This window comes from Sus scrofa, unplaced genomic scaffold, assembly GCF_000003025.6.
Source record: "Sus scrofa isolate TJ Tabasco breed Duroc unplaced genomic scaffold, Sscrofa11.1 Contig903, whole genome shotgun sequence".
NCBI classification, from domain to species: Eukaryota; Metazoa; Chordata; class Mammalia; order Artiodactyla; family Suidae; genus Sus; species Sus scrofa.
Window position 1 is genome coordinate 21,625 of NW_018085343.1, and position 13,300 is coordinate 34,924.

Below are 13,300 nucleotides of genomic sequence, written 5' to 3' on the forward strand. Positions count from 1 at the left end.
CCACAGCTCACAGCAACGCCAGATCCTTAACCCACTGAGCAAGGCCAGGGATCGAACCTGCAGCCTCGTGGTTCCTAGTCAGATTCGTTAACCACTGAGCCACGATGAGAACTCCTAAAAACAATTTTAAAAAGGAAAAAGGCAGTTACTTTTCGGCAGTAGTTTTTCCAGCTCTCTTTAGCAGTGAAACTCTCTCTTCAGATGCAGCCTTGTTCAGAACCCGTGAGGTGACACAGATGACGTGTGACTGTCACTCGCTGTGTCAGGTTTCAGTTTCCCTGTGCTCCATCCAGATGGGAATAAGTAGAGCACCTCCTTGCTGGGATTGTTGTAAGGACTAAAGGAATGAACAGAGTGACTCGTGCAGGGCCTAATAGCGAGTCCTTGACAAATGTTATCTGTAGAAGGATTATGATGGAAAACAAGAATTGGGAGCATGGGAGTTTTTTTCCATATGGCAAAATAATAATAATAATAATAATAATAATAATAATAAAATAAAACTGTTTTTATTTATTTATTTTTTTTTAGCGCTGCACCACCCGCGACATGTGGAAGTTCCCAGGGTCAAATCGGAGCTACAGCTGCCAGCCTACACCACAGCCACAGCCACAGCCACAGCACTGTCTTTTTTAAAACGACAACATATAACATCATATTTCCTTCAGGTGTAGGACATGACTCGACATATGCATAGACTGCGGAATAATCACCGCAGTAAGTCTAGTTAACAGCCATCCACACACAGTAATTGTCTGTCAATGCGTCTGTTTGTTCCCCCAGAATGCAGGCTCCCAGAGAGTCGGGATCAGCAAAGAGCTAGGAGGGTCTTGGGAAAGGGGGCCCAGATGGATAAAAAGCCGAATGCACCGGGAGCTCTCCGTGCAACGAAAGGTTTCCTCCCGCCCCTTCCCTGCAGAGGAAAGGTCTTGGGAGGGTTGAGTAAGACACTTACGGACGCAATGATGCAAGGGGAACTTTCTGTACATATTGCAACAGAAGATGCTAAAATGGGGTTGGTTCCCAAGGGTCTCAGCCCTCCTCCTCCTCTCTTGTCAGCCAGACGTGTCCCATAAGACAGGGCCAAAGGCCGCTCCTGAGCGCCCCCCTTCTCCTGCAATGCCTGGTGTTAGAGATGGGGGCCCGTGCTCCCGGGTTCTGGTCTGAAACCTAAAGTCGTCTTCGATCACCTCTGAGCGTGTGCCCTACACCCACATCACCTCGAGATTCTACGGCCTCAGCAGCTCCCCAGCCCTCCCTTCTTTCTTGCCCACCACCACTCAGTCCAGCAGCATCCTCGCCACCTCTCCCTTCGGCCCGTGCTCTCTCTTGCCCTCCCCGCTCCTTCCTTTCTTCCTTCCAACAACAGCCAGGTCCCTCCTGTGGGCCAGGCCCGGGGCTGGGACACAGAGAACATGCGGATTCCACCTTTGCCTTCAAGTAGCCTCTCTCGGGCAAGACAGATGTGTAGACACTAAGAGTCACAGAAGCCGGAAAGAAAGAAGCTTGGGTCTGAGGTGGCACAGAGGTATGGAGGGTGACTGTGAGACGACCCAAAAGCAAGGGACTGCCCCTCTCAGCATCATTTGGTGAATGTTCCCCTAGTGCGTATGATGGGCCCAGACTGGGACCAGGTTTTTTTGGCTCGTCCCAAGCCCCCACAGCACCCACCCACCCACCCCCCTGATTGTTTCAACCCTCCCATCTAATCGGGGTGCTCTGTTCACACCCCCCCTTGGCTCCTGTCCCACAGGTTGAAGCCCAGGCTTCTCGATGAGATGACAATGCCCCCCTCAGATCTGTTCCATTCAACCTCTCCAGCCTTGTCTCCTACTCTTCCCTGCCTGCATCCCTCTTCCAGCATCCTGCCTCCAGCCACAGCAGGGTGCTCATGGTGCCCACCTCTAGGACTCGGCTCAGGCTACAGCCTCTGCCCAGAGGCCTTCTCCTTCCTCTCTGCCTGGCAGAATCACACGCATCATCTGAGGTCCAGCAGCAATGCCATCCATCATTTCTCAACCTTCTCAATTACCGTTCTCTCCTTAGTGCTCCCACAGCACTTTGTCCATGACTCTGTTGAACTCATTCCCCAGTCAGTCCTCCATTGACTGAGCTGCAAATCTGAGCCGGGCCTGCAGGGGGGCACAGAGTGATGAGGCTCCTGCCCATCCTGGGAAAGCTCCTGGCCCAGGGGAGAGGCAGACACTGCCGAAGGTGACAGCACAGAGGGAAGGGCTGAACTCAGCACAGCCGCCCACATTTCCCTGCACCACCGCCGGGCTGTCTTGCTGTTACCATTGGCTTTGGGATACCATCTCTTGATTAGGCCAAGGACTGTGTCCGATTATTCTCTGTGTTCCCGTGAGAGCCGGGCCCAGGAAGGTGCCCAGGAAAACTGTGCTGAAGTAGATGCACCTGGGATCTGAATGTTTCAAGAGGCCTTGGTCACGATCCAAAGTCTTGCCATTTCTGAGAACAGTATCTTACTTTCATAGTTTAGGGGTGACACCCTTTACCATGTTGCGATTTCACCGGATCCTCAAATATTCAAGTGCAATTGGCAAGACAGGAACTGTCACCTCCATGATCAGAGGCCAGGAAGGTGACTTGCCCAAGGATGGGCTCCAAGTCAGTGGGACAGGAAAGGCCAGGACACAGACCTCTCACTCCCCAGCCCAAGTGCTGCCTCTTAGGGACAGTGGCTGGGCCACGCGCTCTGCCCCCAGGCCTCCCCCATAGGAGACACCTCTGGAACAGGCACAAACCACACTCTGACCTGGGGTCCTTCTAGGCCAGCGAGAGCCTTGCCTCCAAAGGGATCCGAAACGCCTCTGGGGAGAGAATTAAAGAATTCACAGCGCCTTCAGCATCCGCCTTGCTGCGCGGCTCATTCCAACCTCCCAGTCTTCGCACATACAGGACCTCCATGTCCCCCAACCTGGAAGCCACTAGCTTTCCCTCGGTTTCCTAAAAGGCACCAAGATCTTTCCAGCATCAGAGCCTCACCACAGGCTGGTCCCTCCACCTAGGAAGCTCTTCCTTCCACTCTTGGCCAACTCATGCCTCGGGACTCCACGATTTTTTCTCAAGGTTTACACCCATGGCCTTGAGTGGGCTGAACAAATGGCAGTGTTTCTAGGTCCTGTCAGTGGCATCTGTCACGTGCTGCCCTGGCACTGTGACTTCTGACACCCCCCTCCCCTAAGAAAAGACAAGCAAGACCTCAACAGCAGAGACTCCGGCTCCCCTTATGCAGAGACCCCACACCCAGCTTGCTCAAGCGGTCCCCAACCTTTTCACTGACATGCTTGGTCCTACCCCACCTCCCCCACCCTCCACATCTGGTAAGTCATTCGATCACATTCCAGTCGATCTCACCTCCTCAGGCACTTTTCTCTAGACCGGGCCTTCCCGTCATCCTTCCACTCCCATCCTAGCTCAGGGGTTATTCTCTCTCACCTGGGTCCCCCCCCACTGCCCCCTCACTGCCCTCCTGGCCTCCAGCCTCTCCCCACATGACAGGTGGAAGATGCTTAAAGACATATGTGACCAGTCACTTCCCTCCTCAGAGATGTCCCTCAAGCTCACCCCAGTGTCTCAAGAGTGGCAGTTAAGAACCCTCATAAGATCTAGCCCCAGCCTCATTTCCCCCAGCTGCCTGGGCTCCAGCCCTCCCAGGTGCCCTAACATTGCCCCAAGTATGCTGCCTTTTCAAAGGCTTTTATGGCTTTACCCCCACACCTGCCATCTACAAAGCTGCTCATTAAAGGGCAGGGAAAATAATTTTGGAACACTTTCTGTGTGCCTAGCACCATGCTAGGCTTTGTTTTCTTCTTTTTTTCTTTTTAGGGTGGGGCCTTAGAGCTGCAGCTGCCAGCCTATGCCACAGCCACGGCCACACGGGATCCCTGCCACGTCTGTGACCTACATCGCAGCTTGCAGCAACGCAGGAGCCTTAACCTACTGAGCCAGGCCACGGCTCAAACCTGCATCCTCATGGATACTAGTCAAGTTCTTAACCCACTCAGCCACAACAGGGACTCTCACTAGTCAGATTCCTAACCCACTTAGCCTCAGTGGTAATTCCTGCTGGGCTTTTTTTTTTTTTTTTTTTTTTTTCCTTCATACTTTATGTCACTTAGTTCTCAAAGTCCTTCACGAAATAAATGTTATTGTTCCCATTGTACAGATATGGAAAGTGAAGTTCAAGAAAGGGAGGGCCAGAAGTGGCTCTGGGTCTGATTCCAACACTTCTGTGCACGAATCTCTCTAGGAAGGGCACCCAGCCCCCAGTCACCCTCCTCCCCCAGTCATGGTACCTTCTCCTCTGGGTCTATAGCCAGAGGTTTCTCTCTTGTCTCTGCATGGCTGCCAGCATCTGTGTGTGGCTGTCTCTTACCGACAGGAGCATCCGCAGGGCAGGGCCTCGACCGATTCCGCTGGGTTCCCAGCCCTCAGCAGTGTATAAATATTCTGTGAGGTTTCTAGAGACACAGATAGAAAGGTAGAGGCAGCTTGGGTCAGGGACGGGGGCCGGGGGCGGCGGCGGTTAAGAGCCCATCCCTACTTAAGTAATCCCAGTCCCACCACCAACCAGCGGCGGGACCTGGGCGTTAGAAGCCAAAGCCAGGCCCTGCCAAAAGGAAAAAACGAACTCCCGCCCGCCCCGGCCTGGCCTGCACGTGCCCGACCTCCCGGCCCACGTCCCTGCTGCCAGGCGACACCAACCTGCGCCGGGAGCGGCGAAGTGTGGGCGGAGGGAGCCGCGGGCATAACCAGGCGGCCGCTTGGAAAGAAAATTCCGCGCACTGCACAGCAGCGCAGAGCCGGGACCCCGGCGCAGCCCGCCTGCGCCCCGCCGACCCCCGCGTTCCCTCGCCCCCCACGGAGGCGGGGCGACAGCGGCTGGGACGGTCGGCCCCGCCCCTGCCGCGTCGGCCCCGCCCCTGCCGCGTCGGCCCCGCCCCCTTGTGAGGTTACAAAGTGCCGCGCGCCGAACCGCGGACGCAGTGGCGGTGGCCGTGGCGGAGGCACTGCTTTTGGCCGCTGCCTGGGCCCGTTGGGCCGCCCGCCCCCCGCTCCCCGGGCCGCAGTCGCCCCCGCGCTCCGGTGCTCGGCGCGAAGCCCTGGCCCTGGCGGCCGGGGCATGGGCCAGGGGCGCGGGGTCAGGCGGCTTCCCGTGGGGCCCCGACCTGCACCGGCTTCGCCATGAAGACCCTCATAGCTGCCTACTCCGGGGTCCTGCGAGGTGAGCACCGGGCCCGGCTGCCCAGAAAGAGAGAGCTCTGAGGGAGGAGCGGTGCTGTCCCGTGAGGGCGCTGGGCTAAGGGTCCGGTAGATGAGCTGTCACTGCCCAGGGTCTGCAGGGCCTCTTGGGCTTTTTCTGGGCGCGATGCAGCTGCAAGAAGGCTTTCAGGAAAGGATGTGATGAAGGGCTCTAAGACAGGCAGGAAGGAGTGTGTGGATATAGTGGGGGTACCTTGCGGGACCACGGACCGCAATGTGGGCCGAGGTCCCAAGCCCTTTCTTTTCTTTTGGGACAACTTGCCGCCCTCTCCCCTACCCCGCCCCCATTCTTCCCCCCTCCTCATCTGGGTCTGAGATGAGGTTGGAATAATGGCTGCCTGCGTGGTTGTCAAGTGTGGGCACATTCTCCACTCTAGCAGCCCTCATCAATCTGGGGGAACCTCTGACACCACGTCCCTGAAATGGGTTGATATCTGAGAGCGCCCCTCCACTCGTCGCCATTGCTCCTGGCCCCTGGCAGCTCTGGCCCCTCTCTCCTGGTGGATCAAGCTGTGAAGCGCTGGATGGGGCAGAGTGGCAAGCGTTTTGCAATCCCCTGAAGCAGGCTCCAGATGGAGAAGTACCTACCCACACCATCCTTTGCCCCACACTCATCCCTCATGCCAGGCTCTGGAGTCCACTGAGCAGCAACTGTGAGCCTGGCACACTTAGAAGGTGGGGCAGAGGACCCTGGGTCCCCTCCAGTGTGGCCAGTGCCTCTGTTCTACCATCGTGCAGCTGAGGCCCTGTGTGCATCGGGGGCAGAGTTGAGATCAAAGTCCAGAGTTTTCCCTACTCAAGCAAAGGCATCCCTTCCATGAGCCCCCATCTCACAGCTAAACTTAGAGAAACTAAAGTGGGAGGAAGCATGACCTGCTCAAGCTTTCCTTAACACATGCCTTGGCCCGGGATTAAATACAAATCCAGGAGACCCTGGGACATCCTCACAGCTGTCCAGGTCCGTGTGTCTGTCTTGCTGGAATCCTCCCTCCCTCCACCGAAGACTCGATTGTGCTGGCTGAACCTCTCCTACTTAGGATTTTCCTGTAGTAATTACCAATTGCCTACTCCACCCACCTTCATTATAAAAATAAAACATAGGAAGTATTGGAATTTTGGAAAATGTAGAAAAATAAGAAAAAATTAAAAGTGGCTGGTTAACTGACTCTCCAAAGCCAGCTTCCTAATAGCATTTTCATGTATTTCTTTATAGTTTTGTTTGTACAAAACTATGCATGATTTCGTTAAAGTTGAAGGCATGATGTAGATTATAGTTCAGAATCCTGTTTTCTCCCTCTTAATGTTAAATCATGAATATTTCCTTCTGTTACTCCAGATCGCTTCTAATATCCTGCTGGCTGCTAGGTAACCAGCCAGGAGCCGTATTAGAGTTTAACCGTGCCCAGGGCATGGACCTCGTTCCCTGAGTGACAGTTGGTGTGATCATCTGCCCCTCTTGATCTGGGTGCTGCTTGTTGCCCTTGGAGAGTTCCGAGCTGCTGTCCCCGTCCTGGGGACAGGCAGTCTGAGCTGCCCCATGCACCCACCCAGACAGCCTTCGACAACCCCTTCTCATGCTTTAAATGCTTGTCCATTCTCTTTGCCATTTAATGCCCGTAGCAGGGGAAGGAAGGAACCCACCCCATTCCTGCTTTTAAAAATTCCTTTGCCAACATGGTCCCAGAACTAGAGCCAACATTAGGAATGTGGGCATGGAGATTTTATAGAGAGAAAAGAAAAGATGCTAAGATGTATGATGGCAACTGATAGGGCCTTCGTTTGTTGAGATACCATGATATTAAAGATAAACCATTGTTTGTTTCAAGTAAAAAAAATTTCGGAAAAAGTGCTTTTGCCTCCAGGAAATGGGTCAGGGCTGCTCTGTGTGGCACTCCCTCCCAGAGATCCGCTTGCCTCACCTCTGCTGTCCACGGGTTGTGAGCTGTATCTTCTAGGAGCAGATGACCCTGACTCTCTCGTTTTTGACCTAGAATTGGCTATCCAGGAGGACTTCCAGTGAATGCTTTTGACCAAGTCACTTACTATCCTATCAGGAGCATTCCCAATGTTGTTATTAGGTCTTGAAAACATTTTTTTAAAAACACTGGTTGCAAATAATTCCATCATGGGCTGTAGCAAGGACTGGTATGAAATGCAAACCAATCACGTGAGCTCTCCGGGCTCCACTTTGGTGAAAGACTGGGTGGGGAAGGGAGGGAGCTTTAGCAAACCTCCTGTAATCTGGCATCTCCATCAGACTTGCTTTCTACATCCTTGATCTTGGAAGACACTCCCTTGTGGCCTGGTTTGCCTCTGCTGATTTAACTCCACTGTTGTGAGGTGGTGAACACCCTGTCAGTGGTGGTATTCAAGGAGAGACCATGGCTTCTGCGAAGGGAAGTCCTGCGACGGGTGAGATTGAAATAGATACCTTGCTGTCTGGTTTCTTGGCCAAAAGGAAAGGCCAGCTGTGGGTGCAGGTGCAGCTGGGTGTGTGCTGGGGGGAGACGGGAGTGTCTGTTGGTTTTCCGAATGGCTGAAGGACTTCCCTGCGTCACCTTCTAGTATCTGAAGGTGGAGGATGCAGAATTAGTCATATTCGTATCCATACCTTTGCCCTTAGATATGTGCTCTTGAGGTCAAAGCCTTCTGATGCCTGCCTGTATCCCTGGGGTTCACCACAGGACCCAGCAGGAAATGGTGGCCACCCCAGTAAAATTCTGAGCTGATTTACTCTGTGTGGCTCCAAAGAGCAAGGCCAGGAAGCGGGGTGGGATTGTTGGGAGGCAGATTTGATGTGAAGGAGGAATCCTTTCTGACTGCAGTTGAAGACTGCAGCAGGCTTGGTGTGGGTGGGGATAGAGCCCCCCACCACTGGGAGTAGGTGAGCAGGAGCATAGTAGGAGGTGAAACTAGGAGATTGATTGCTGGGGGCTAACTCTAGAAAAGAGAGTTGACAGTCCCCTCACCCAGTCCTAAATCATACCATGTGACTATCACTCTCATGCCTCCCCCCCCCCCAATTCTTTATAGCATCCCCCTCCCCTACACCACTTCCCCACCTGCACAAATACTGTCTGTGCTACCGAGGGCTCTTCTGGGCTGGGAAAGGAAGGATAAGAGTAATATTTTATTAGCCAGCTGGGTGACTCAGTGGCCAATGTGGAAATCCTGCCCCACCCCCATCCTCCCGCCCCTGAATTCAGCATCAAGTATTTGAGTCATAACATCATGGCTCTCTGTTAGCGTGGATCTGGCGCAGCCCTCGCTTTGCAGATGGGACACTGAGGGCTCCAGAGAGAAGGGACTGGACCAGGGTTAGAACCCAGAGCTGTCTCCCAGTCACTGGCCGCCTTAAACCAAGGAAGTGTGGTGCGGCCTTGAAGGGCTGCACGTAAGGCTCTGGCCCTGCAGGCGCTCGTTTCTTAGGTGAGTGAAGGTTGTTCCCCGCCGCCGATGCGTGTGGCAGATCACCCCTTCCCAAGCTTTATAAGGAAACTCCCCCAACTTGCCCTGAGGGGTAGAGACCCCACGAGCCCCAGAGCTCTGAGGCCAAGGGAACAGCCACTTCCCCCTTATCATGCTTCAAACCTTCCAAACTCCTCCTTGTGGCTACGAGCAGCCCCTAACAGCCTCTCCTACCGTGTCCTGCTCCAAGGCTGCCAGGGCTTTTCCCGGTGCCCTAGGATTCCCACCCACTGGGTCCCAGCTCAGGGCCTTTGCATGTGCTGCCCTCTGCCCAGGTCTCCGTATGACTGGCTTCCAACCACTGTCTCCTCTCAGAGGCCTTTTCTGACCATGCCACCTGGAGAGCCACCCCGAGCTGCCCGTCGTATTTAATCCGTTATAGCCCTTCTCATTACCTAGATTCTCGTGTGTCCTTAGCAGTTTAGGGGATTGCCAGAAGCATGTCAGCCCCTGTCCATCTCTCTCACGGTTGGTCCCCGGCATCTTGCACAGTGCCTGACATGTAGTAGACGCTCAGTAAATATTTGTGGAATGAATGAATCATCAATGGGACCTCAGCCCTCCTGAGCGCTGCTCCTTCCTCTTGGCAGGAAGCCCAGCTTTTGGCTTGGGTACAACCCCGCAGGCTCCTCGGGGCCCACCTGTGCGGGCTGCTGGGCCTGCAGCTCTTCCTGTCCTGGAGACACCACCGTCTCCCCAGGAGCTGGCTCCAGGGCTGAGTGCCTGGTGGCCCCCTCATCATTTCCAGGGTGTAGTAGCCCGAGAGCCAGGATTCCAGCCCAGGCTTCGCTCAAGGACACGGCTGAGTGGTTCACTTCCCCTCCGGGACTCTCACTTCCCCCAGATAGAAAATAGGATTCAAAACCTCAAGTTCTCAAAGATGTGAAGCTTGGGGTTCCCGTCGTGGCGCAGTGGTTAACGAATCCAACTAGGAACCATGAGGTTGTGGGTTCGATCCCTGGCCTTGCTCAATGGGTTAAGGATCCGGCGTTGCCATGAGCTATGGTGTAGGTTGCAGACGCGGCTCGGATCTGGCGTTGCTGCGGCTCTGGCGTAGGCCGGTGGCTACAGCTCCAATTCGACCCCTAGCCTGGGAACCTCCAAATGCTGCGGGAGCGGCCCAAGAAATGGCAAAAAGACAAAAAAAAAAAAAAAAAAAAAAAAAAAAAAAAGATGTGAAGCTTTAGGTTAATGTGAACGGAAAGTGCTTTGCAAACTAACCTGCGACGCGTTATTCATTTTGTGTGACACATGCGCAGGCCCCCGGTACCGCGGAGAGTGGCAGGCTCTGCTCTGGGGCGTCGAAGAAGGCTTCCTCGCAGTGGGGACCCCGGTGTGGGCCCATCGGTTTACTCCTGAAGCTCCTCTGTGTGTCAGACTCTGCGCTGCCATCCGTTGATCCCTGGTCCCTACCTTTTGGGGGAGGGGGGCATCCCCAGGCCAGGGCTCGAACCTGTGCCACAGCAGTAACCTGAGCCTCTGCAGTCCTGGTCTCTACCTTTGAGGAAGTGAAGCAAGGGGCGTGTACACAGGATGACAGAGCGCAGCGGTCCACGCGGTGATGGGGACGGAAGCTGGGGCCGCTGTGGAGGCCTGGAGGTGAGGGTGGGGCAGCGAAGTCATCCTGGGGTCAGGGAAGGCTTCCTGGAAGAGGTGACAGTCAATCCAGATATTGAAAGATGAAGAGATGTTGTCAAAACAGACAAAAACAGGAGCTCCCTGGTGGCTCAGCAGCTTAAGAATCCAGCCTTTGTCACTGCCGTGGCTCTGGTTACTGCTGTGGCATGGGTTCAGCTTCTGGCCCAGGAGCTTCCACATGCCAAAGGTGTGGCCAAAAAAAAAATGACAAAAGGATTCAGGTACAAGGACCAGCATAAATGCATAGCGGCATGAGACTTGAATGGGAGGCAAAGTCCAACTGCAGGGCCTCTGGGCTACCAATCTGAGCTGAGGCCCCTGTGTGCTGAGGGACAACAGAGACAGAGGTGCTGGATCTGGGCCGGGGGTGGCTCGCCCCTGCCCTTTGTGGGGGGCTGGGGGAGGGCTGATGTGAGAGCTCCTGGGAAAGGAGCCTGGTGCCCTGAGCTTCATGGCCTCGCCCACTTCTGGAGCCTCCTGGCTGTAGACGTGCTGCTGGCAGTTTTGAGGGCCCGGGACTAGGAGTCTGAACCTCCTCATGTATTATGTGGGCAAAAGTGTGCTAAGAGCGTCTGCCCAGGTTATGGGGCAGAACCAAGGAAGCGGAACGCCTATACGCTTTGGGCACATCGACAGTCAAACGGATTCAGAGGCTCACGCTGCATCTGCTTTGCATGTGACCTTGGGCAAGACCCTGCCCTCCTGGTTCTCTGCCTCCTTTCCTATACAGTGAGGGGGGCTTCATTCCAGCTGTGGGGCCCTGGGAGTAAACCTCCTCCTCACGCTTGTCCTCAGCTTGTCCTTGTGAAAATGGGCTCAGGTCCTGCTCGGGGCCCGGGTAAGTGCCCCATGAGGGGACCCAGCTCCCCCATACTTGCTCGTGTCTTGTGATGAGAGCCTATTTTGAGGACTCCTTGGTGGTGAGAAATTGGTGAGTTGACGGTGTTGCCATGGCAACCCCTCCCACATCAGTAGCTTTTTTTTTTTCTTTTTTTTTAATGTATCAGAAGCTAGGGGTGGAGAAAGCAGGCCATTGGGGTCCTCGGCAGTCACCTCCAGGGTCCCAGCTGCAGTTGCAAAGTCTCGGGAACACGGCATCTTAAGAGCCCCACCTCCCTGACCTCACTCCCAGGACTCTATCCTACTTCATGGAACCCAAACGCTTGACCAGGCCCCTGGCGTTGCCCAAGGAGGGGCTCTTAGTCTCTCTAGGGGATCCACTATGGATAACCTTTCATGAGTAGATTCTAGCAGAGCGCAGAAGGCCCAAGTTGTCAGGACCTCAGATTTCAGCTGTTCCATCCCACACCCTGAACTGCGTGCTGGTGGGGAAACGGAGACCTAGAGAGGGGAGGCGGAGGCCCAAGGTCCCAGCATATCTGTGGACACTCGGGACACCTGATTCCTGCCAGGATGCTCTGCGGGAGGCTCTGAGGACCGCCCGAGGAACCCACTGAGCCCTGCAAGGTCCCGACAGCCAAGCCAGCGGTGTGGAGCTTCCCAGCACACCCACCACAGCTGTGTGCTGGCCTCCCAGGGGTTTGGCCTCCTCTTGGGTCACATGTCCCAGTGGACCCTGCTTTAAGGACCCTCATGTGCTTTAAGTGGGCCTGCGTCACGGACACCTAACCCTTAAAGGGGAGAGAACTCACCAGTGTGTTGGGACCAGGGGAATGGCTGGCTAGTTGCCTCGGGGCCCTTAGGCACTGTCTGAAGCTGGTGGAGGGTTGGGAGGGGTGGGTAGCGGTCTTCTCAGCCTCCGGGGCTGAGCCCAGGACTCCTGGGCCCGATTGCCAGGCCTCCGCGTCGCCCGCTGCCCTTTCTCTCCTGGACTCCCCACTCACACGGTCGCTGTGCTCCTGCCGGGTTGAACTACTTGCAGTTAATTCCTCAAACTTGCGCCCTCTCTCCCTTCCAGGCCTTTGCCATACCACATCCCCCTTGTCAGCCTGGCAGACTTACTCATCCTTCCTCTCTCACCTGACCCATCCCTCAGAACATCCTGCAGGCCCACTGGGGGCCCCTCAGGGATTCCCCGGCCCTGACTTCGCCTCTGTGCCCAGCTGTTCACAGCCCTGTCTCCCCAGCTGTAGCTGAGGCAGGCAGCTCAGCCCCCACAACAGCCCAGAAAGCAGAGGAGAGGCAGATCTGGCACATCCCACCCCATTGCAGCACCTGGCCTGGCATGTAAACGATACTCAGAAAGTACTTGTTGGAGTTCCCATCCTGGCACAGGGGAAACGAATCTGACGAGGAACCATGAGGTTGTGGGTTCGATCCTTGGTCTCGCTCAGTGGGTCAAGGATCTGGCATTGCTGTGAGCTGTGGTGTAGGTCACAGACACGGCTCAGATCTGAACGTGGCTGTGGCCGTGGCATAGGCTGGCAGGTGTAGCTCTGATTCGACCCCTAGCCTGGGAACCTCCATATGCCATGGGTGCAGCCCTAAAAAGAAAAAAAGAAAAAAAAAAGAAAGAAAGTACTTGTTGAATGAATGTTAATGTTTGGCCTCTCCCCTTCTCTCCTCCTTCTGGAATCTTCCACCATTGCCCCAGCCTTTGAGCATGACCCCTCCAGCTCGAGGATACCTTTCTCTCCCGATTCCCCAGAAAGTTCCATTTGACCCTCTGCCATGGCAGAGGTCAGCCAGCCACGGCCTGGGCTTATCTCTGTCCTTGTCCGGGCCCTGTTTATTCATCGAAGTCCCTCAGCAAACATTGGCCAAGCATCTCCCTGACCCCGTGCTGGGCACAGGGACCCAGAGGAACACATGCATGCTCTTTTCCAGAAGAGCCTGGGTGCAGGCTGAGGTAGGGTGTGAGGAGGGAGGGCAGAAGGCTTCCCCGAGAAAGACTCAGCCAGGAAGGATGAGTTACATCTCTGAGGGGCCAGTGTTCGGTTCCTGGCAG

The 13,300-nt window shown here is 55.2% G+C and overlaps 1 protein-coding gene across 1 annotated transcript in view; it reads left to right on the forward strand.

The window, feature by feature from the left end:
• Positions 1-4,995: 4,995 nt before the first annotated feature.
• LOC110259135 (diacylglycerol O-acyltransferase 2-like) overlaps positions 4,996-13,300 on the forward strand; it is a 34,031-nt gene continuing 25,726 nt past the window's right edge. Inside the window, 1 exon segment of the mRNA XM_021082452.1 lies at positions 4,996-5,248. Coding sequence (XP_020938111.1) covers positions 5,209-5,248 — 40 coding nt within the window. The 5' untranslated portion in view covers positions 4,996-5,208.